The sequence below is a fragment of the Urocitellus parryii genome, unplaced genomic scaffold, assembly GCF_045843805.1.
Source record: "Urocitellus parryii isolate mUroPar1 unplaced genomic scaffold, mUroPar1.hap1 Scaffold_83, whole genome shotgun sequence".
Lineage (NCBI taxonomy): Eukaryota > Metazoa > Chordata > Mammalia > Rodentia > Sciuridae > Urocitellus > Urocitellus parryii.
The window spans coordinates 1,141,735-1,164,727 of NW_027554189.1; the positions used below are offsets into that span (position 1 = coordinate 1,141,735).

The 22,993-nt window shown below is 42.4% G+C and overlaps 1 protein-coding gene across 1 annotated transcript in view; it reads left to right on the forward strand.

Annotated features, from left to right (window-relative positions):
• Positions 1-3,620: 3,620 nt before the first annotated feature.
• LOC144252995 (uncharacterized) overlaps positions 3,621-22,993 on the forward strand; it is a 37,749-nt gene continuing 18,376 nt past the window's right edge. The window contains exons 1-3 of the mRNA XM_077794981.1: positions 3,621-3,701; positions 4,418-4,880; positions 21,533-21,759. Of these exons, the coding sequence (XP_077651107.1) occupies positions 3,621-3,701; positions 4,418-4,880; positions 21,533-21,759 (771 nt within the window). The remainder of the gene's footprint in view (positions 3,702-4,417; positions 4,881-21,532; positions 21,760-22,993) is intronic.

Consider the following 22,993-nt stretch of genomic DNA (forward strand, 5'->3'; position numbering starts at 1 on the left):
AAGGTCCTGAAAAACAAGGTTAATCTAAGAAACTCCCCCAGCCAAGAAGAGCCTCAGGAGACTTATAAGAGACATACCAAGTAAATGTGGTGTGGTATCTTGGGTGGGGTCCTGAAACAGAAAGAGGTAAAAATGAAGGAAATCTGAATAATGAATGGATTTTAGTCATAGTTAATATATCAGCACTGGCTTACTGATTGTATCCTAGGTACCCTGCTAATGTAAGACGTGAATCATGTTGGAAGGTGGATGAGAAGTTGGTGAGAGTGCTGAAATTTTTCCATAAGTTGAAAACTGTTCTAAAAAATAAAGTTTATTAAAAATCTCATACCAAACACAACTAATGAGTACACAGCCCAAAACAGTGGGAAAACTTATTTTGGTAGGAGAGAATAATTTTTAAAAATTTTTAGGTTATTTTGTTGAACTTCATGAAATTTTTGGTGCAATTATAATGGGCAATATTCTTTTCCTTCCCACTGCTGTAGGCCCAAGAGAGACTTAAATTTTAAAATTTATATTTTACTGGGATTTCTGTTCTCATTCAAAAGAAACATTGATTGTTGTATTCAGTTTCGTATTTGTAATTTTCTTTAAGAGCTCCCCCAAATTGTATAAACTTTAGGTTCCACATACCCTGAATCCACCCTTGGTTAGTCCTGATTACATGTGTATAGTTAGAAAGATGTCCAGTTAAACACTGAGTACCATTACGTAAATACCATCCTAGGACTAGCAGTGGAGTGAGAAGGGGTAGGATGATTCATGAGGATTCATGGGACACAGTGCCTGCCCTCCAGGCACTAAGCGTTTCATGAGGGTAATTAATTATATGCCTATTGTACATGGTGTCTCAAGACTGGTTGAGCATCATTTACTGATGACAACTCTTTCATCAATGGCCAAGACCTGGCATTCAAAGCACATTGACTAGCGTTGAATGATGTAACTTGACTTCAGATGATGATTGAAAGCAATAGATGTAGAAGATCAAAAATAATCACAGCTGGGCTGGGGTTGTGGCTCACTGATAAAGCACTTGCCTAGCACATGTGAGGCACTGGGTTTGATCCTTAGTACCCCTCTCTGTAAGTCACAAAATGGAATGTTTAATTATAGAGCCTGGAACCTTCATTGAATGAGAAAGCTCAGGGCCTGGGCTGTCAGTCCCTAGGACACTGTTCTATAGTAGGTATTATTCCTGTTTACAGAGGATAAAATAGGGATTAATGCAGATTTGCCCAACCCTAAAGCTTGTATTCTTAACCACTGTGCAATACAACCTCCCATCAAAGTCTATCTGATGGCTACAGGACAATCCTCCAAACTGTGAAACATTTTGAAATGTCAGGAAGAAAGGTTTTAGTTTCGTTTTGTTTTTCTTCAGTGTTAGTGCTAGAATAGACCTGAGAGATTGAGATTATTTAGTTTGTTTTATCTTTATTTCTAGAGGGAAAGTCTGAGGCGATGGGGAATGAAGTCGCTGTTCAATGTCATATAACAGCTTCTGCCAGAGAGAGTAGGAACTCAGATCTGATTCCAGATTGTGTGCATTCTCCACTCTAAAGTTATAAATCACCTGTATTAAGAGCCCGGGAAGAGGCATCCAGTTTGAGTTCAGTGTCTTGGAATGGGAAGAGATACTGAGACAACTGCCTGAATGTTATGGAAAGAAATGTACCCCCACCGCCCCCATTCATATGTTCAAGGGCCTGAGAATGTGATTTTATTTTGGAAATAGGATCTTTAACAGAGACAATCAAGTTAATACAAGGTCATCAGGTTGAGCCCTAAAGCAATATCCTTATGAAAAGGGAAATTTAGACATACTTTGTAGAGCCAAGGTGATGTGAAGAGCCACAGGGAGAAGACAACCATTTGCAATGCAGAAAGACCTGCAACAGATTCTTCCTTTCAGTTCTGTGAAAGAACCAACCTTGTCAACTCCTTGATTTCATACATCTAGTCTCCAGAGCTGTGAGTCAATGAATTTCTATTACTGAAGCCACCTAATTTATGATACTTTGTTACACAGCCCTGGGAAAGGAATATACTACAGAACTGGGAAAGTGGCTAAGGATGCCCTGGGCCTCACAGACTGGTCAAAAAAGTAAGAAGGTAAAGGAGAGGATAGAATGATGAAATCATGGGTGTGGAGAAAGAGACATGGGCAAAGAAACCAAAGATTATCCAATAAAGGAATGTGCAATCTATTTTTTCTAATAAAAATAAATGTGGAGTCTATTTTTTTTCCTCTCATTTAAATGGGTGCATGTCCATCTGAAAGATACAGATCTTGAAGGGGAGCTAGAAGCAGCCAGCTGTTACAGAAGTTGTTGGTGTGTGGGTTGCTCTCACCACTACCATGCCACAGAGCCCAGCTCAGTGTGAGAGGAAACAAATACAATTGCTACTTTCGGGTGTTCTGGAAAAGCTCTAGAGACACTCAGGAAAAGTGTTTTAAGATATTATTTGCTGCCTAGTGCAGTGGTGCATGCCTATAATCTCAGTGATTAGGGAGGCTGAATCAGGAGGATTGCAAGTTCAAGGCCAATGTCAGCAACTTAGTGAGACCCTGTATAAAAATTTTAAAAAGCCAGGGATATGGCTCATTGATAAAGCACCCCAGGGTTCAATCCCCAGTGCCTCTACTCCTTCCATTATTTTCTGGAATCAACTTGAATATGCTTGAGCCTAGAAGGAACACATCTGTTTTTAACCAGTGTAAACCTCAGTATAATCCCACCATTGTTATGTGCATGCTCTGGAGGCAGACCATTTTGAGTTCCAGGTGTAGTCTTGCCCTCAACTGACATATAACCTCTGTGCCTCCATTTCCTCTTCTGTAAAAGGGGAATGATGATAGCACCATCTCATAGGGTTATGATAAAGATAGGGTCATGCATGTGCAGTGTCTGATATTAAGCCTCCAATAAGGGGTATGTTACTGAAGTGGCACCCCCTTTCTCCACAGAAAAGCCCTCTTCACCATGGCTGATTTTAGGACTGTCAGAAAAAGAGTCCAATGTATATAAACTTCCTATTTTCATGTCACCCTGTTTACTTGGCCACTGGCAGAGAAGATACCAGCACTCCAGGTGTTGGACACCCCCTTACTAGTTTTTCATAAACCTATCCAGTATAGTACTTTGAAGAAATGTGCAAACAAGGCCTCTGGCCTTGAGCTGGGCTTCACAGAGATGTCTGCATTTTTAAGATAAGTTACAAATGAGCCCGTGGTAACAACTGGCAGCGGGAGGATAGAAAGGGGAGATGAAGCTCTCCCCTTCTCAGGTGTTGTCCTTGAAGAGTTAACTTGCCCAGGACAGTGAAAGAAAAAGCTGCTTTTATGTGAACTTCTGCAGACTGTGAAATTCTGAGCCCCTCCCCTTACATTCTGGATATAAAATTCTGAAACTCCCTGAACTCCGGGTTCAGGGGATTGATTGATTACAGCAAAGGCTGTACCCTCTGAACCTGGCTGCAGCCAAATAAAACTGTTTCCTGCTATCTTCGGTGCCTGGCCTCGTTTGTCCCTACAACATTATCACCAGAGGCCTTTATTTTAACAATAATTCTTCTCATCCCTCAAATTCAAAGCAGTACTAGACCTCTGCCCAATGCTTGGTGCAAACACCACTGTAACTGGACAACTATTAGAGCTTAAAGATACTGGCAGGCCTCAGGAACTAAGAGGAAAAGTAACAGTTGAGATGTGAGCCTGAAAACAATTGCGTTGGTGTCTGAAAATCCCTCAAAGTTCATCCCATAGAATCCCTCAAAACTGCATGGCAAGAACTCAGCAGGTGAATGTGATGCTTCAGCAATGCCTAATCTCTTTTGCTCTCACTATCCTGGGGCCTGAATTGTCCAGGGTTGCTTCATGTCTAGGACATTGTGGAAGTCCACACAGGTCTTCCCTGCCAGGGACTGTGGCGAAACTCAGGGTGGGGACGGTGGTGAAATCCTGCTAAAAGGGGTCGCATAAGTCTGTGCCAAAGAAAAACGGAAAGGGAAACTCTTGGACCACCAGACATCCACAGAGCAGAACCCCGGGGACTACAAGAAGTCAGTGGGGCAGGTGGCTGAGCGTGCAAGGTGCAAAAAGACGTCTCCCACCTCAAGGCATCGCAGACTCGCAGTCTCCGGGCCTTTGGGGCTGGGGCACTACGATTTACCCTTTGCCCTTCCTCAGATTTCGTTGTGAAACCGGACTGCTGTTCGGGTGACTTCAGCCGCTTTTGCCCGCCACCCGCTAGCAACGCACGCGCCCAGCGGGGGGGCGGGGCCTGGAGGATGGGGCAGGGCTTGCAAGGCAGGGTGGAGCGGGCCCGGCTCGCGCACTTACAGCCGCCTAGTTCGGCCGCGGGGGCGGGGCTCAGCCAGTGGGCAGTGGCGGCAGAGACTCTTTAAATAGCACCAGGACTTTGCGCTGGGCTGGGAGTGGACTGCAGTGACAGCCGTCGGCGGAGCGGCCCCGGTAGCGGAGGAGGTGAGTGCGCCCGCTGCGCGGAGCCTCAGCTGCTCCCGCTGCGGTGCGGGTTCTCGATGGAGGCGCGGGGCTGAGGTTGCACCGCGGGGCCGATCCTCAGAGGCGGTGCGCAGTGGGGACGCGAGAACAGCTCGCTGCTCCCGGAGACGTTCCTCTTTCCGGTCTCTGCTCTGCGGCCTCGCTTCCCAGGGCAGCCCGAGCTCCCAGGCCGCCCCTCTCACCGCCGCTTCCTGTGCTGGAGCCCGAGTTGCCTGCTCGCCGCTTCCCGCTGGTGGCGCGGGCGCGGGGCTGGTGCACCGCGTATCCGAGGGACGTGTGCCGCGAGACCGGCCCCTGGTTGGCGTGGCGGCGGGGACCGGCCCGGCCCACAGTAGGAGGCCCAGCCCAGGTGCGTGGAGGTGGTCCTACCTGATCCGGGACCGTGTTCTCTCGGCCGCAGGCATCCCTTGTGCCCCAGGGGCAGGGTCTGTAGGGCGTGCTAGGGCCACGCTGGGAGCTAGACTGGACCGGTGCCTGAGTGTGATGATGGCCCCTGCGCGGAACGCTCTCTGAAGGGTCAGAGGCAGCACCAAAAGCAGGTTGCCATATGTAGAAATTCTCGCGGTGTCTCCAGAGGAGTGTACATAGCCGTGATAGAATCATTGATTTAAGGCACTCTGGCCTTTTTTTTTTTTTAATTAGGCAACAAAAGATGATCTCTATCACTTTATAGCGTAGAGGGTCAGCTTTGGTAGATGACTTGAATGAAGGCGTGGATTAGAATCTAGAGACAGACTCCAACTAATCAGCATTGAATGTCAGGGCTTGCAAACCCTATCCGCACTCCACCCAAGCTCAAGGTTATGGAGCCTAATTAAGAATAGCCATTATAAAAGTGCCCTTCAAGTGCCCTGGTTAAGACTTTTAAGCTGTATCTTGATGCATTAATATCCAAAATACTCCAACTATCAATCAGTACCATTTAGTTATTGACCTTTGATTAATTTGAGAGAAACTGGTTAAATTGCAGTTTCTGACACACCTTTCACAACTTAACCTGTGATTATTCCAAAGAAACCAAGTGTTGACTTAACACAAACAAGCAAAAAAATCTACCAAAAACTTCTTTCAGGTGGACGTTGCCCAGAACTTAACTTTGAGTTAATGATCTGCAATGCCATGGGCTTGAGAAGGTCGAACTAAAAGGAACCCATCATTTTGGAGCATGAAAGGGCAGGATGATACAGTGGAAAACACAGGACCAGGTCTTGGGAGACATTCCTTCTTGTTTTGGCTCAATTGGGAAAATCCTTTCCTACCCTGAAACCAACTCCTCATTTATGAAAAGACTGCATTAGACTAAAATTTCATGAAAGAGCTAAAATTCTATGACTGGAAAAGGGAAAATCTTTCAAAGTAGTATAACTTATACCTCTCCTCTCAAAATAAGTTATGCATATTAAAAACTTCTGTTTTCTAAATTTACTGTAAATATAGAAGATTTAAAAAAAATCACCCTTCCCTCATAATTATGAGCATTTTGACATGTTTCCTTCCTGTCTCTGTTATTCATATTTTGGCAGGATTTTTATTATTATTGTAGGCAGCCTGACTCAAAAGAAATCTCTGGGATTTTTAATTTTTGACATTTAAGAAGTGATATGTGACAAATGCAGGTAGGGAAAGGCCATCTATTTATACCATAATGGTACAGTTTTCATAGCTACCTGTTTGCTTCTGAGTCAAGTTCGGGGTAACTCAAAATGTATCAGCATGCCACAGTGTTTTACTTTGCGTCTAAGTCTTCCAGCATCTTTAGTTTTGATGTGACAGTGTTGTGGAATATGGCTGTGTGTCTAGGGGAGGAGCCTGGGAAAAGATCGGGTTCATTTATAGCTGGAGATTTCTCCTCTCTCCTAAATTTCCTCTCTGGAAAGGGCAAGTCTGTAGGAATACTAATAATTTCTAAGTTTATATTTGTAACTTCAAAGGAGCATTAGTTTCCAAGATCAGTTGAAGTTATTGAGCAACTTTGCATTTTAAAACAGATCTCCATTATTCCTTTGCATTCACTGTCTCTTATAACCAAACTCTGTTATGTTAGAATCCATTAGTAATGTTTTATGGACAGTCTTGTTTGGATGATGAGTAATTTTGCCTGAAGAGTAATTTTCGGTGAACAAAGCTGATCTGAAGCTGCCCATGGTTGGGTACATGTTAGTTCTTCCAGGGGCTTCTGAGAACTTTAAAGCCCTGAAGTAGCAACTGAATGTGGGGTGAACTAGAAGGAAGAGGCAGTTTTACCAGTGTTTGTAACAGCAGCTCTGAGACTGTTGTGTCTATAAGATGCTGAATGTCAACTCCTAGGAAATTTTAGTTTGTTTAATCCTAGGGTGATATGTAATGGCAGAAGAGATAGTCATGGCAGAGTGAGTTATGTTAATTTTCCCCAGCTCTTGATATCCTGTCATGTGCAAGTTCTTAACAGTATTCAGTCAGTTGTAACCTTAGAGGAATCAAGAAGTGGGGGATGAAATCTGATGGCTTCTTCCTTGATGTGTGGCTGGCTAAAAGGATGTCACCCTTGGACAGAAACTCACCTGGAGGTAGGAAAGGGCTCTGTGCCCCTGTGACATCTGCCTCCAAATGTATTTGCTGATTCCTAAATCTATGATTTCAAAACTGGTGGCCTGGGTAATTTCTTCAAGAATTATTTGCTGGTCTTCAAGTTTTAAATAAACACTTTGAAATTTATCTAAGGCCATTTTGCCCTCCCCAGTTGTACTTATTTATTTTTTATTATTATAAAAGTAATGGATGCTTATGATAGAAATTTGGGGAAGTAAAAAAAAATAAAAAGGTCTTCTAGAGGTGAAGTACTATTATAACATTTAGTGTATTTTCTCTTGTTTTTTTTCCTTAACAATTTTTTAAAAACTTAAAGCATACATTGTTAATCAAAGATAAAAATTTTGGCAATTTAATTTTAATTACCAAAGTTACATTGTGAACACTTCCCTCATGTTGTTATGTACTATTTTTAAAAAATGAGTTTCAAAGATGACAGCATTGTATACTTTATGGAATATGCTTTAATTTATTTACTTCTCCTTGCTGGATATTGAGGAACAGCTATTTTTTACAAGGCAGTTTACCAATATTTGTTAGTTTTTTTAAAAAAAAAATTAAATCAGGTTCTGCTTTAAATCTCTTGAAATTGACAATGATTTGAAAATTGTTTTATTAATGTATGGGTTTCAATGGACTTTTGGGTTCTAATGAAAAACTGTTGAAATAAGGTTTTCATGGTTTGGAAAGATAAATTGAAAGGAGTTGGGGCAACAGAGTAGGAGATGTGGGTTACCTTTTAGACCATTTCCTCATTCTGAGTGGGACGTATGCTGAATGTCTTATCTGTCTGTTTGCACATTTTTGTCTACTGTAGAAATTGGCACTTTCCCCTGAGGTTTGTTGTGGAAGAAATACCCATATCCACTAAGTCAGAAAACCCTATATGTCATTAAGAGAAAGTTGCAGCAGGGACTGGTTTCACTCTCAAGGCACAACTGTCAACTGTGAAACAGGGCTCTGGCAGCCACAAGAGTGGTGGCCGCAGCCAGAACAGGGCCAAGGCTCAGGGATCACAGGGGTGACAGACAGATCAAGGCACTGTTCTTCGTGCTTCAGGTATGTTAACTCATTAGTCCCCCAATGACCTTGTGAGGTAGGTCCTACTCTTTCTTATCCATACTTTACAAAAGTTAAAGAAACAGGTGCAGAGGTTAAGTTGACTATTCCAGGATTTGAACCTAGACAGTCTGACTTCAGGGCCTGTGCCCTGGTTGCTTGGCTTTGCTGACCCTTGAGAGCTAGAAGGATTCTCAGTGCGGCAGAGGCTGGAAAGTTCCAAGTTATTCAGCTGGTGGCAAAGCAGGACTGTGCTGAGTCTCCTTTTTCTATATCATTGCTCCTTATTTTTTTCTCCATCTTGTTTATAATCTTCCATGAATTTTCCCTTTGTGCCACCACAGTGCTGAAAGAGACAACAAATTTTGATTCATTCAGCTTGGTTCAGTGCTTGATGATATCATTTGCTTTTTAGAGAATTAAAGTGTAAATGGCTTTGTCTGCCCTTGAACTTGGTCTTGAAAGCCTGGAGAACAGTCAGGACACATGATTAATGCATCAGGTGTACCGGAGGAAAAGAGCACATTCCAAGTGCGCACGGGAACCCAGGCTTACCACAGATGGTGGAATAATGCCACTGTAGGAGGTTGGCCTCTCCATGAAAACATAGGTTTGCTTTCTGCTGCTTTTCTTTGGGCCCTTTTACTGGAAACAGACTTCTCCACATGTTCTAGATCATATCGAAAACTTGTCATAGACAAGAGAATTGTGAATTTTGAGGGCTCAAAGGGCACAGTAGCATCACTAGTGATTATGAGTCTGTTTTTCCCAGTGAAATTTTAGGTGGGACTTCAAGATGTGAAATAAATAAGAACAGATCTGCTGTGGTTAAAATGGGGAGGCTGAGTATGGGCGGGATCGCAGATCACATAGATATGGTTGTATCATCTGTTTTCCCTTGCTGCCTTGGAGGCTCTGCAGAGCAACCCCAACTCTGAAGCAGCCCAACTCACTCATCTTTTCGATGCAGTAACTGTGGTGCAGGGAGAAGAGGTGACTCAGCCAAGGTTACACAACCTGTCTTTGCCTCTGGCCATGACACACACAGGAGTTTTGTTCCTGGGCCCTTTGCCTGTTTGGGGAATGGCTGGCCCTCACTACTGTCCTTGACTTATGTTCTGAAATCCCATCAAGTCAGCAGGTTCTGCTTATTCTAGCCCATTCTCTGTACAATATTGCCCAATACCTACACACTATTGCCAGGTCACTCTGAAGACTGCCCATCTAGTCTGGAGCCTGTCACCTCTGGGTTAGACAGTGAAAGCCTTTAGTTAAACACGGCAGGAGGAACAGTGACTACTTTTTCTGGAGCAGAGGTCTGGTTGTATCCCTCTGGAGCAGAAACGGTTACGGCCCTTCTCTGTAAGGCCCCACGTCTTTATTTCCTGGGACTTTCTACAGCTTGGCTTCAACCTGCTATTTGCCCTACCTTTACCAATCCATTGTGTACTGTGATTTATAGAAAATAAGCTGGTGGCACAGGGCTGTGCCCTAAGACTGTATGTGAACTGTCTCAATGCCCCAGTGGCCGTCCTGTGTCCTGGTAGGGACTGAAGTTGTAGAGTATCCAGAACAGACCCCCTGTGTGTCTACCTTGGCCCATCTGGAATGCCATTCCTCGTCCTAACCCTATTCCTCAGAACCCTGCTCTTTAGAGTCACTCCTGGAGTAACTCTGCCCTTTCTCATACTCCATCACTCACTGTAACCTGAGGCTCAATGACATTCATTCAGCCGGAAGGCATCAGCAGCCTTGCAGGTGGAGATGTTGCATTATTCCCATGCTAGTTAGAAAACTGCTGCTGCCCCAGGGAGCTCCACCCCTAATTCAGAAACCAAAGGACTCATCCACTGCCTAACAGAGCTTCTGGTCTGAGCAGTGGCCTGAGTCTTTTCTGATTGGTTAATGTCTGGCCATATTGGTTATTAAATATTTTGAATAGCATCCCTGTCTCTATCCTTCATGTGCCTTTTCCTGTGTGTGTTTCTTGCTTCTTCACATAGGCACCCCAGCCACACTCTTAAGACTTGAGCATGCAGGAGACCTAGTCATTGTCATTTCTGTGTTTTCAGGAACTTTTAACATAGCACCTTAGTGCTCTTAAGTATGTCATATTATCTGATGTTTGATTCGGACTAGGAAATATTCAGAGAGCCCCATAGAAATGGCTCCTGACAAGAATATATGTTCTTGTCATCTAATGTTGCAGGTTTGTCTATTCTATTTTATGCATAGATTAGATCTTATAGTTAAGATCAAGTAATTGAAAAATCTCAAGACCAAAACCTGTGTCTTCATGGGTGTAAACTTTGAGCTTAGGAGTACCTCTGAGGGATTTCTTTCTGTTTTGTTTCACTTATGTTAGAAGCAGGTGGCTGTGGGTTTTGCAGGATGTGGGAGGAGAGATTAATGTCAAATTTTAGATAATCTTACATAACTGTACTATAGTCTTCATTTACCTGGTATTTCTATTTTAAAACTGTACCACATTTCTGTGCCACTAATGAAATGGTCAAATAGATCTTTGTTCTTTCTGTAGGGCAGTCATGCACATTGTGCCTAGGTGTTCCAGCATGTGCAGTGGGCGGGGACATAGTCTACTCAGCAGTCCAGCCCCGCACCTCACGAAGCATGGAACAGGAGTCCAGAGCGTGTGGCTGAGCAGCCCCGCCTTATAGGTTGCCTGTAATGTTGCACCGGTCTGTTTTCCTCTCCTTTTTCTCTTGCTGGTGATGGCAAGACTTCTCTAGAACTCAGGAAAGGTGAGGATCCTTGGCCTTTGGGGTAGGGTCTGAAGCTGTGGGGTATCCAGGACAGACCTCCTCAGATGAGGCTAGACTCTGAGTCCAGTGTGGCTCCCATGGCTTAGATTCTCCTTCTACCACAACAGCCAGCCCAGTCCATTTGGCTTCTTAAATATGACCTGTGACAGTCACCAGCAGTGCTTGCCCTCTCCAGCATGTCTCTCTTGGTCACTGGATGATGTTGAATATTTGTCTTCCCCCTGCATATGAGTTTCTTTTGACAGACTCTGTGGTTCTGCCTCTCAAATGTTGCAAGCTCTGAAGTTAGCTGTTTTGTATATTGTCACTCATAGGAGGAAATGGACAGTGACTCCAGCCAGGCAGGTGACCAACAGAGGCCACAAGGAGTGCACAGCACACTGTCAGTTCTCAGAATGGGGAAATGTTCACCCTATGGGGACAGCTAGACCATCTATTAGGGTACAGGATGGAAATATTAGAACTTTCATGGATATTTATTTTTTTGCCTTTATTTAAATTCTTATTTGTTTTACAATGTTCAGAAAATATTTATGGACTATACATGTGTATAGATTATGAAAATCATTTAAATTAGGGACATATTTATTACTAATTGGATTATAACATTAACAGTAGTCATTGGATTATAACTATTAACAGCAGTTATTACAAGCTTAGAGAAACAGAGAGGTAACTCTACCACTGGCATGGCAAGAGACTTCTGAATGCCAGTTCTAAAAAGAAGATGACTCAATGTGCCAGTTGAAGGGGAATAGAAACTGAAACTCCTCTCTAAAACTAGGTTGTGATGCATGTTAGAATGGGTCTCTGACTTCAGAAGAACTTAACAATGCAGAAGCCTCAATAAGATTGGTTCTCTCTCTCTCCCCCCCCTCTCTCCCCCTCCCTCTCTCTCTCTCCCCCTCCCTCCCTCCCTCCCCCCCCTCTCTCTCTCTCTCTCACATCTCCCAAGGCTGGAGCTGTGCTTGACATATAGTGGGTACTCAGTGAATATGTCCACATGGAATATATGGACCTTTTTCATGCTTGACAATTAAGTATCAATTTGAATTGACTGTTTCCAGTCAGTGTTTAAGTTGGTCTCCTTTGTTTAAACTTTTGGGCAGTTGAGAGGATACAGTATATGTGCCAGTCATACTGTTGCACAAATGATTTCCTGAACTGTAAAATCATAGAACTATTGAAACCTCAGAAGTTTCATCTGGATGACAGGATGTTGGAGACTACTTAAAAAAATTTTTTTTAAACATGGATAAAATGAAACAGTATTAGCAAAATGTTGATTATGTTTTAATGAGAAGCTCAGGTAATGGAGATATGGTAGTTTTATTACACTTTGTCTACTATTGAATAAGACTTGGAACTTTTCAGAATAAAAATTGAAACAAAGCATAAAAGGAATATAGAGACCTGAAGCTAATGTCACCTACTCAAAGCAGGTCATGACCAAACAGGAGAATCTCCTTTCCTCTTCTCTCCTCTGTCTGCTCTCTGAGTGTCATTATACTATAATCTTAGACAACTTTTTAGATTTGTTTTGTTTATAGCTTTCCCAGGGCCAGTCACTGCTTCTGATAGTTACCTGAAAGCTCAGTGTAATTTTAACTCATGTCCTGTGGTATCAGACAATACCTCTCTTGTCCCTCCACATACAATGAGCAAAATCTTGCTCAACTTTTCTGTTGCACCTGTTGTCCCATGTTCTTTAAATGCCCTCTTGAGTCCTGAAGAAATTCACCACATACCAACATTTTGTAGATTTCATTTGCTTCTGCGTTTTACCTGTAAAGTCCTGAGTTTTCAATTCTGTGAATATTTCAACAAAACTGACACAGGTGCATTAAAGTAAGTTGGAAATCATAATCTAAGGCATATATATATATATATATATATATATATATATATATATATATAATATTAATATTGTGATAATTATCATGTCATAATATAATTATATTCTTGTTATAATAATTGAATTATATTATAGAGCATACAATTATATTACATGGTATATGCTATATTTAAGTTTTTATAGGTGTTCCATATCTGGGACAATGGGACAAAATGGGTTAAAGGAACCGCAGTTACCTGCTGAAATCTGTAAACACTGAAAAGTGACTTCTCCAACTTTGAGAGTAGCTGTTTTTTTTTTCTGAGTAGAAATAGGTCTTTGTGTCTGTCTGCTTCTCACGCCTGTTCTGCTAAGCCATTTCTCTAGTTCATCGGTCACTCTGAAACCTTGATCTATTTTAAGAGGCTTCAGTAACTCTACACAACCTTGTGTCCTGTTCAGCCTCCTTATCCAGGTCATGGTATTTGATAGCTTCAACGTCTGGGAGCTGCTAGGCCATGTGGGTTCCTTGAGGACAAGGACTGGGTGTGTTTTCCATCTCCCACACTGGCCTGGGCTCCAGCAAGGACCTGGAGGGATACATAAGCTGTACACCCCTCTATTGACAAACATGTTGACTTGGCCTCTGCCTAAGGAAGCTGGCTTCCCCTGCCCACTTCCAGGCTCCCAGCATGGTCTAGCCTTTGAGGGTGTCTCCCCACCCTCACCTATCTCTGCCTATTTAGATTTGGCCTGGTTTCATCCTTAGCTCTGAGCCCTCCCCCTGACCTCCAGCCCATACACAGTGCCTTCTCTCTTCTCCAGGGAGCACCCCAGCCCCCAGCATTTACTTCTGAGGTTATCACCCCCATCTTATTCGGGTGGGTTTGCTCTTGCGGGTGTGTTTGTCTTCATTGGTATCCTAAACTTGCCGAAGGTAGAGAAAACACTGGTAATGCTTTATCTTCATGGCGATGGCCTTCTGTGTGCAAGGGACTAATGAGAGTTCTCTAATCCCCTACAATTTTCAGAGGGTTGTTTGTGTATTTGGAGTGAGATCTTTTACCTGGTCAGTGGCTGAGCCAGGACTCAACACAGAACAGAAGGTGAGAGCTTAGATATGTGTTTTCTGGGAGGGGTTTATATCCCATCTGTTATTCTTTAACAAGGACAGGTTACCACCCTAAATCCTTTGTGGAGCAGGTGGGAAATACAGGCCCCTTCCTTTTCCAGCTGGTCAGTGAACTTCCCTGACTTGCCATGATATTTAGGCAGAAATCAGTGTTAAAACAGTATTTGAAGACAAATGGAAGAAACTTCCTTCTCTTAGGAATTTTTTGAATGGAAGCTTTCCCTTATAAGTGAATCTCATTGAAATTTAACCTTGTGGTCCTGCACAGTCTTTTTCACATGACTTGAATATCTTCATCAGGCATGTCCAAACGATAATTATCATTTTCCTAGGTGGACATCCATGATAGTCTTCTTTGTATCTATGTGTTGAGAGGAGGGAGGAGAGCTATATGGTTTATGTAGTTATTTATTGCTCTGGAGCATGTTGGGCAAGTCTTGTCAGCATTCCTTACATTTGGAAGAGCCACCCACCCAGCATTCTCAGTGTTTTGGAAGCAGCCTCCTCTCCAGAGCCCTCACAAGGCCCTCCAGCTCCTGTGCTAGAAGAAACCTGGCCTTGCTCACTGGCTTAGAGCAAAACTCACTCAGACTTGGCCACCCCTGGTGTGGCTCTCTGGGCTTGAGTTCTTCTGGCATTTGCTTTTCTACCTAAGAAAGGTGCTGGTGGGAGCTCTTCCTCTCCCTGTGGAAAGCCTTGATTCCTTTTAAGCTGATCAGCGGTCATGTGTCTAAATGTGTGTCTGAATGTCTTCCAAGGGGAAGAGAGGACCTTGCCCCTTAGTATTGACAGAGTTCTTGGAATGGTATTACAATGTAAGTGAAACATAAAACATCACAGTACAGGGACAAGAGAATATTTTTATGCAGACTTTTAATCTTTGTCTTGCTAGCTGCCCCTGCCCCCACCCATTACTCAGGAAATGCTATTCAATCCCTTCTAGTACATGGACTCCCAGCAACTCTGGGGGGTGGGAGGGGGTAGAGGAAGGAGAATACTATAGTTTGGGAATGTTTTAAAGGCCCCCTTCCTCTTTGGAGAATCACTCTTCATTTAAATAACATCCTCCAGGGGCTTAGGGTAGAGAAGTGATCAGAATCACAGAGGGCCATTCACGACTCAGTAAATATTCCTCAAATATCTGTTTGGGGCTAGGCACTATGTTAAGGCCAATGGCCAGAGGAGAAAGAGAAGCAGCTAGAGTTACTAAGCATCACCCACCATAAGCACAAAACAGGAGGTGCTAAGTACCGTACAAGGGATGCAAATAAAGTGTTGCTAGAATTCAGAAGAAGGATTAATTACTTCTCCCTCAGGGAAGTTTATAAGAATTTGTTAAAAAACGTGGCCTCTGCCCTATTTGGCTTGGATTCAGACATTACAAAAAGAATCAGGGAAGGAGGATTGTAGGTGAAGGGGGCATGGGGGAGAGGGAAATGCAGAACAGCCAGGTTTGGGGGGTAGACCTTCTTGAGGAAGGATCCTGGGGGCACCAGGGACAGGGGAGCAGAGGTAGAGCAGAGGTGCATGGGCATTGGTACTGGCCCCTGTAGGTATGTTGTCTGGGAACCCACCTACCTGGAGGAGTGCAATATTACAGACCCTTACTTCTTGCACCTGAGGAAGGTCTCTAAAAGTCGGACTGGTAGCTCACAAACCGGTCTACCCTTTCCATTTTCTAAGACTATACCCATCCTTTGAGGGCCAGCTAGTCTTGTACCCCTCCATGCAGCTGTGATGGAAAGTGAATGTGCCTTGGGTTTCTTTTGCATTTACTGCTCCCTTGTTGCTTTTTGTTTTTGTTTTTATTTTTTTTACTCAAAAATCCCTTTGTGTATGTCTCTGTGTTAAATGTTTTAATTTTGAGCTTCAGGAATGGGTCTGCCAATTTTCCTCAGTTTGTACTCCCATCTAGATATGAAATAATTTTTAGACTCCAATATAAGAGAAGGGTTCCCCCAAATACTTTATGAGTCTTAATATTAAAGTCTTAACAAAGCTCTCACATTATAAGGGCATGCTGTCAGCCACTTTCCAAATGGCCTCAGACAGAGAAAGCTGCTTGTCCTGAAACCATATTGGCCAATCCTAGTCTTGGGTCCTTGTAAAGGTTAAAAAAAATCACTGAATTTGACCCTTCTTAAGACAAAGAAATTTAAAACTAGTTGGGCAACTAGTTCTTGGTATTTGAACTTACAAAGGCCAGAGTTAGATATTGTTATAAAACCCTTTTTAAAAAAAAAATCAGTTGAAACAATGAAGCATGAGATTTAGTTATAGAAATGTGGATCTATAGGACAAAATTCTTTACTGTTCTATTTAAATAGGTTCTTGTGATCTGAGAGAATTTTTTTCAGTAGTAGGTACATGCATGATTTTGGAAAATGCTTCAGCTTAATTTAATGCAAGGGAAATATATGATGGCATCACACAGAAAACGATTAGATGCCTCAGAAAATGGCTTTAAAGATAACTAAGACCTTGTTTGAATGTGCATGTTTAAAGAATTTGAGTAAAATATTAATGGAATGTGAATCTTTTAAAAAACGGTATTTTCAAAGTAATTTTTCAGATGACTTAAATATATATGGAGTTGAATGAATGTGGAAATAAGGAAATATTTGTCAATTTCATCTACATCTCAAAATTTTTCTCTTCGAGTTGGACATGTCACATTTGGTATTTTTTATTTTGGCAGTGGCACACATAATAGTTGTTACCTGTGGCCAACCTGAATGGGCAAGGTATGGCTCTGATCTTATTGGTTAAAAAGTAATATTGCAGGGGCTGGGGTTGTGGTTCAGTGGTAGAGCGCTCACCTAGCACATGTGAGGCACTGGGTTCGATCCTCAGCACCAGATAAAAATAAACAAACAAAATAAAGATATTGCATCCATGTATAACTAATGAAATATTAAAAAGAAAAAAATAGTATTGCATTATGCTTGCTTTTGAAAGTGTTATGTCCCATTCTTTCTCTGATGGTTTTAGGAGGGATGGGCGGAAAGTGGTGTAAGTGTTGGAGTATTTAGATTCAGCTTGACTTGAAGAGTTCATGAAATCAAGTTTGTAAAAACAGGGCCACCTTTGTTTGCTTTGTTCCTCCATTTTTAATCTTCATGGAAACTGAATTGATAAACCATTGAATCCCTTTAATGAAAATTAAAAACCCACTGGTTTAAAGTTTATTGTACTTAGTTGAGAAGAAAAGCCTCAAGGCCGTGGATGGGAATAATTAATTTTCTGTGGAACTACAGGATTATGTCTACAAGCTTATTTGTGCATGGGATCCCAAAGTTATCCAAATGGTCTTTGTCCTTCTTCTGCCAAGGGCAGCAGTGCCACGGCATGGGGAGGGTTTGGACAGCAACCTCTGCCTCCCTCTCTAACTGGGAGACCTGGCGTCTCTCTGGAGTGTCTGGGCCTCCCTCTCTCTAGGGACAGCCCGACTGCTCTTTTGGTTCGGGAGGTGGTGGCTTAACAAATCTAGCTTTAGGTGATTTGCCAGCCAGGGTGAAGGAGCAAGAATCCAACAGTTCTGGAGTGGCAAATTGAAAGAACAGAAAATGGCCTGGCTGTTGCTCTCTTGTTCCTCTCAGAGGCCTGAGCTCTGCCAAGCTAGGGTCAAACAAAGGGGGTGCTTTCAGCCTTCTGTAGAGAACCTGTTCTCACGGTTTCTTAACTGGGGCTGGCTGAAGGGGGCTTGCAAGCCCTGCTTGTGAGATGATCATGTGGGTGTTCATGGTGGATAGGGTCAGTGGCCCAGCAGAAGTTAGGTATCACTTGTGTAGATTGGTCTCTGGCCTTGGTTTCCTCACCATCTTGTGCTATTGTGATGTTCCAGTAAGATGCTCCCTCTCTTTCTACTCATGTCTGTTTAAAGGCGTCCTCTGCTCTGGTTCTTTACACTGGGCTTGTGACAGATTTCCCTGATGATTGTTACATCCCATGTCATTTCTGTAGTTTTAGACTTTCGTTTTGAATTTTTTCATAGGCAATTCAAAAGACCCAGCTGAGCAAATCCACTTTTTGTAAGTGAGGGGAGAAAGATGCCCAAGAGTAGCTGTAGCAGGAGAAGCTAGCTGTCCGTAGACTTGTGTGTTCACAACTTAGAAATACCAGCTTCCTAAGCCTTTAAGCCAGTTGAATCATATTCTTAGCAAATAGCAGCAACATGATTTATATGCCTGGGCTATAAACTTCTTTACATGACGATATGGAAATTTGCTTTTGAAAGAATAAAAAAAAAAACCTCCAACTAGAACACCATTGAAATGAGAACACAATCCATCTGTTAGTTTTAACCATTTATTAGCAAGTACGTGAATATTTCTTAGAGACTTGTTAAACCTCAGTCATAAGGCATGGTGTTTATGATCACATATAGCACATCAGGGCTATTTATTGCCCCTCGTTTTCTTTTTCTTAATAGCAGATGAATTGAAGGGGAAAGATTATGTTGTCCATTTCATCCATGAGAGTTGTTTTTCACAAGGATCAAAATGGGGTATTGTCTTGGTTTTTATACATAGTTTTCCCATGTACAGTATTAACCAATTTGTTCATTGAAGTTGGTTTGCAGCTTGTTACCTGGCCGCCAGCTGAGCGGAATGGCTTAAAACCTCCAATAGCTTATCGTGATCACCCACTAAATGTAGGAATTTGGCTGAATTTAAATGCTTAGCCTTACAGATTAGCATCTAATAAAATACTCTTCCATGTGAGCCATTCAGTCTGCAGTTTTCTGAAGATTTTTTAAAAACTTTTTCTTCCCAGACTTATTAAACTTTCCTGTTGGTGTAGTGCAGACTGTAGCTTGACTGCTGATGCTTAAAATGGACAAATTAATCTCCTGTGTATGACTGTCTTTGTGTGGAAGGGAATTGTTTGCTCTTCTCACTCAGGGATGGGATTCTATTGAATAGCACCTGTGAATTCACATAATCTAGAATTTGTGGGGAATTACTGAAGAAACTTTGGGGGAAGAAGAGAGAAGGACCTGGGGTTGGGGGGTATAAGGGGTGAATAATTCCTTTTCAGATTGAAGTGCTGCAGGGTGATGAAGACAACTGGAAGGTGGAATGATTTGAGGGCAGCGCAAGTTTGCACATTAGACTTGTAAAGTTGTTGTCTTTGTAGAGTTGCAATACTGTTTGGACAGTTTGCCTGGAAAGACCCTCCCTGATGCCAGGTGGACCTTGCTTGTTTAATTTTGTGTCTCCCCTACTAGATAGCCCATTGAAGGCCACACCCAGCCACTGACACATTCACCTCAGTACTCCTAGCACAGTGCCCCTACAACCTAGGTGCTCAGATGTGCACAGTGATGGGACTAGCACAATTCCTATGAATTCATCTAGAATAAGTCTGTGCTGAGTGAGCTCTTAGCAATCTGTTTCTTTCTGGGTATGTCTCATGTTGGTTAGACCAAGCACCCAACTTCCTATTTCATTCCAGTGTTTAAAAAAAAAAAAAATATATATATATATATATATATATATATATATATATATATATATATATATATATGAATGAATGCGCACGCGCCCATTGTCTCTTCTTGATGGGAAGCTGAGCAGAAAGAAAACAGTGTCTGTTTGCAGAATTGGTACTGGCAGCAGCACTCACTGATGCCGGTCCCTGCCCATGGGTGGAGCAATGGGGTGACTCTGCTCCCAGCTCCTCATTGGCCCATCCCCCACCCCCTGTTCTCCTGAGAAGTCAAGTATGGATTTTGTCTGCTAGTTACCTTTAGCCCACTGGGCAGCAGTGTATGCCTCGGCATGTGACGAGTGCCCTGAAAGACCTTGGCAGGCCAGGCAAGTGCCAGCCGAGTGCCTCCAGCCCCCGCTCCACCCCCAGCCTGCTTCCCTTTTCTGTTTCTGCAGTGGTATGTCACCTAGAAGTCAGCTGTTGGTGACACAGATGGTGAGTGGTTTTGTGAGTGCTGGAGCTTTCTCTCCAGAGTTTTGACCTGAAGACATTGGCTTATCTGTTCTTTCTCTCGTCATGTTAAACCTTGACATTCCCTCTGTGTGTATGTTGTGTGTTTGTGTGTATGTTGTGTTTGTGTGTGTGTGTGTGTGTGCATGCACTTACATGCATGCACATCTTATCCAGAGCCATAGTAGCCCAAGCATTATATTGGTTCCTGTGACGTTATTGTTTAGTAAAAGCAGCTTAATATTTTGCTACTCTTTGAAAAAATATATATAATAGTATAGATTTGAGTTTACATAGAAAATGTCTATATTGAACAGAAGAAAAATCTTTTCAGTCTTGTAACCTAGCTATTTAAGGAAATATATAGTAAGTAGCTCACAAGTACCATCTGAACTTAGAGTGCCAATGTGCACACTTATCGGAATTACCAAAGAAAAAGCTTCCAGCTCATTTACTATTATTTCCTTCCCTTTGCTGCCAATCTTCAGAATAGTTCTTCATCAACATTTTTCTTACTAGAATTATTCTCATTTATTTATCGGTACTGCACATTTAGTTTTTAGACTATGTATAAATTGTCTGTAACATTAAGTTTGAGGCTTTGACATCTATCAAGCTATTCATCTGTTTTTCTTCTGTGTGTTTTGACTTCTTAAGTTTGCAAACTGTAGGCAAGCATCGTTTTTTATCATCTGAGTAACTTACTGTTGTGTCTTCCGGACTAATCACAGACTGTTGGTAGAGGAAATAATAGCAATATCTACCATTTATTGTGCGTTTTCTGGGGTATGGCATTATCCTAAACTGTTTATTTGAAACATTTAGTAGTTATGAAAGTCCAATGAGATAGGTATTATTTTCACCTTCATTTATAGATTAAAAAAAAAAACTAAGGTACAGAGAGCTAATGTATTTTGTCCCAAATCATATAGCTAACAAGCTGGAGAGGCCAGATTTAATTCCAGAATCTTGGATCCTAAATATTAATCTATACTTTCTCTCAAATACTATATGATAACCTCTTTCTAGGTTTCCAGTGTTTGGTTTAAAGTTTATGGACACCAATTTATTTATTTATTTTAGATATGATGTCCTGGGGAATATAAAAGAAAATGATCTAGTCAGAATAGCCATCTGTGGGTTTCCAGCATTTATATTCCACTTTTGTGGTGGGAAGAGTACCAGCAAGGTCAGAGACATTTTTGAAATTTGGATTGGTCTGTTTTACCAGTTGAGGAACTTGTTCTGAGACTGTAGGTGGTTTGGGGCTTGTCTGATCTTTGCCTTTGTGTCCCCATTAGCCTTGCTAAAGGGAGTGGAGTGTATTTGATTAGGTGGAGGAAAGCAGAGATGTAATATCCCAGAAGAAGGTAGAAACTTGTGGTGCCACTTATTTGAGCATCTTGTGGTAAGAATTCTTTATGAGTAAAATCTTTTTAGTGTGGTTAATAAAAGCAAGGTAATGTATTTGTTTTCTTTCTTTCCTTTTTTTAAACACAAGATAATGGAGAAAGGGAACAGAAATGAATTCCTAAATTCTTTTTATAAAAATGAAATTTGACAGCCAGGGAACGACCCGGATCATGGGCTATTAGACTGCGAGCTGAATGCCACAGCCTCTGGGGATTCTGGTGAGGCATCCTTTCTCTCTGTAATGAATGTGACATTTTCTGTTCTGACAGAATTTGACCTAGGGCACCACCAGCACAGGACCATGCAAGCCCACGAATTGTTCTGGTATTTTCGAATGCCAGAGCTGGTTGACATCCGGCAGTACGTGCGCACCCTTCCGACCAACACACTTATGGGCTTTGGAGCGTTTGCAGCCATCACAACTTTCTGGTACGCCACGAGGCCCAAAGCCCTGAAGCCACCATGTGACCTCTCCATGCAGTCAGTGGAAGTGCCGGTAAGTCAGGGACCCAGCCTGCCTCCTGGGTTTTCTCTGCATTGCCCCCACTGGTTAAGCCCTTTGAAGGTGATATATCAAAATCACAGTCACATTCCAATATGTGTTTGTGAGGACACTGCGTAAAACAGAAATGTGTTCAACAAACAGGGGTTCTTGGTAATAGTAAAAAGAGAAGCCAAAATTCAGGGCCCAGGGACAGAAGAGGTGTTTGTTGTTAGTCGGTCATCTCTCCACAGTCGCAGAAGAGCATTCCAGAGGTCACACTGTGCTTCCAGCCTGGCTTGGGCTCTGTGTAGGCATGGAGAATTCTATAAGAGTAAAAAGATAGCCTCTGTCCCCAGGGGTATTACATTCCAGCAGGAGAACATTCCAATGTTCCAGGAAGGAGAATTTCACTTGTGTAACATCTGCTACTGGGAACTCATCCTCACACTGTAGAAAGGGACACTGGGATGTCACATAGCATAGGGCTAGCATGGGAACTTGTCAGAGTAACAGCTGCTGCATTTAGGATGGGACAAGAAGAAACGAGAGCATTCGAGAGACACCCAAGCTTGAATCATTGAGTGCCACAGTTGTATATGAGCAGGTCAAAGTGAAGGTCACGCCCTCCCAGTTGTGAAAATTAAATCAGAACATATGCATTTAGGGGCTAATGGGTGGGAAGGTATAGGGAAACCTCAAGACCCTTTCAGGAAGATTCTTTCTTAGTGCTCCTGCTCTGCCTTCGTTGCCTTCTTCATCTCTTTGTAGGGTTCATTAAAAAACAAAAAAACGTGAAAGGTTGAAAGGAAGAAGCAGCCAAGTTCTCAGTGGCACTCTGACCCCTTACCTACTCTTTGCTTTGTGGCTGCTGGCTTTCCTCTCCCTAGGTCAATTTTCAGTGTTTATAACTTTCAACACATAGGCAGAAGGATGTTGTGAAACACAGGATCCCCTCACTTACTGCTTTTAGGTGTAGAGGTAGAATAAGAGGCCTTTCCCATTTTTTCTCAGCTGAATGCCAAGGAGGAGCATATGAATCCTTCTGCAGAGAGCCCTGGCTGGCTTACGAACATTTTGTTATTAGTGAGTATTAGTTTTTAGTTTTAGACAAATTCTTAGATTCATCCATATGAAATTTTCATCTACCAACCCAAGTTATGCCAGATCTATAGAAACATAGAATGAATGAACTACTGTAGAGAAAAGTTGGCTTTATATTTTATTCCTATTGAGAAGGTGAAGGTAG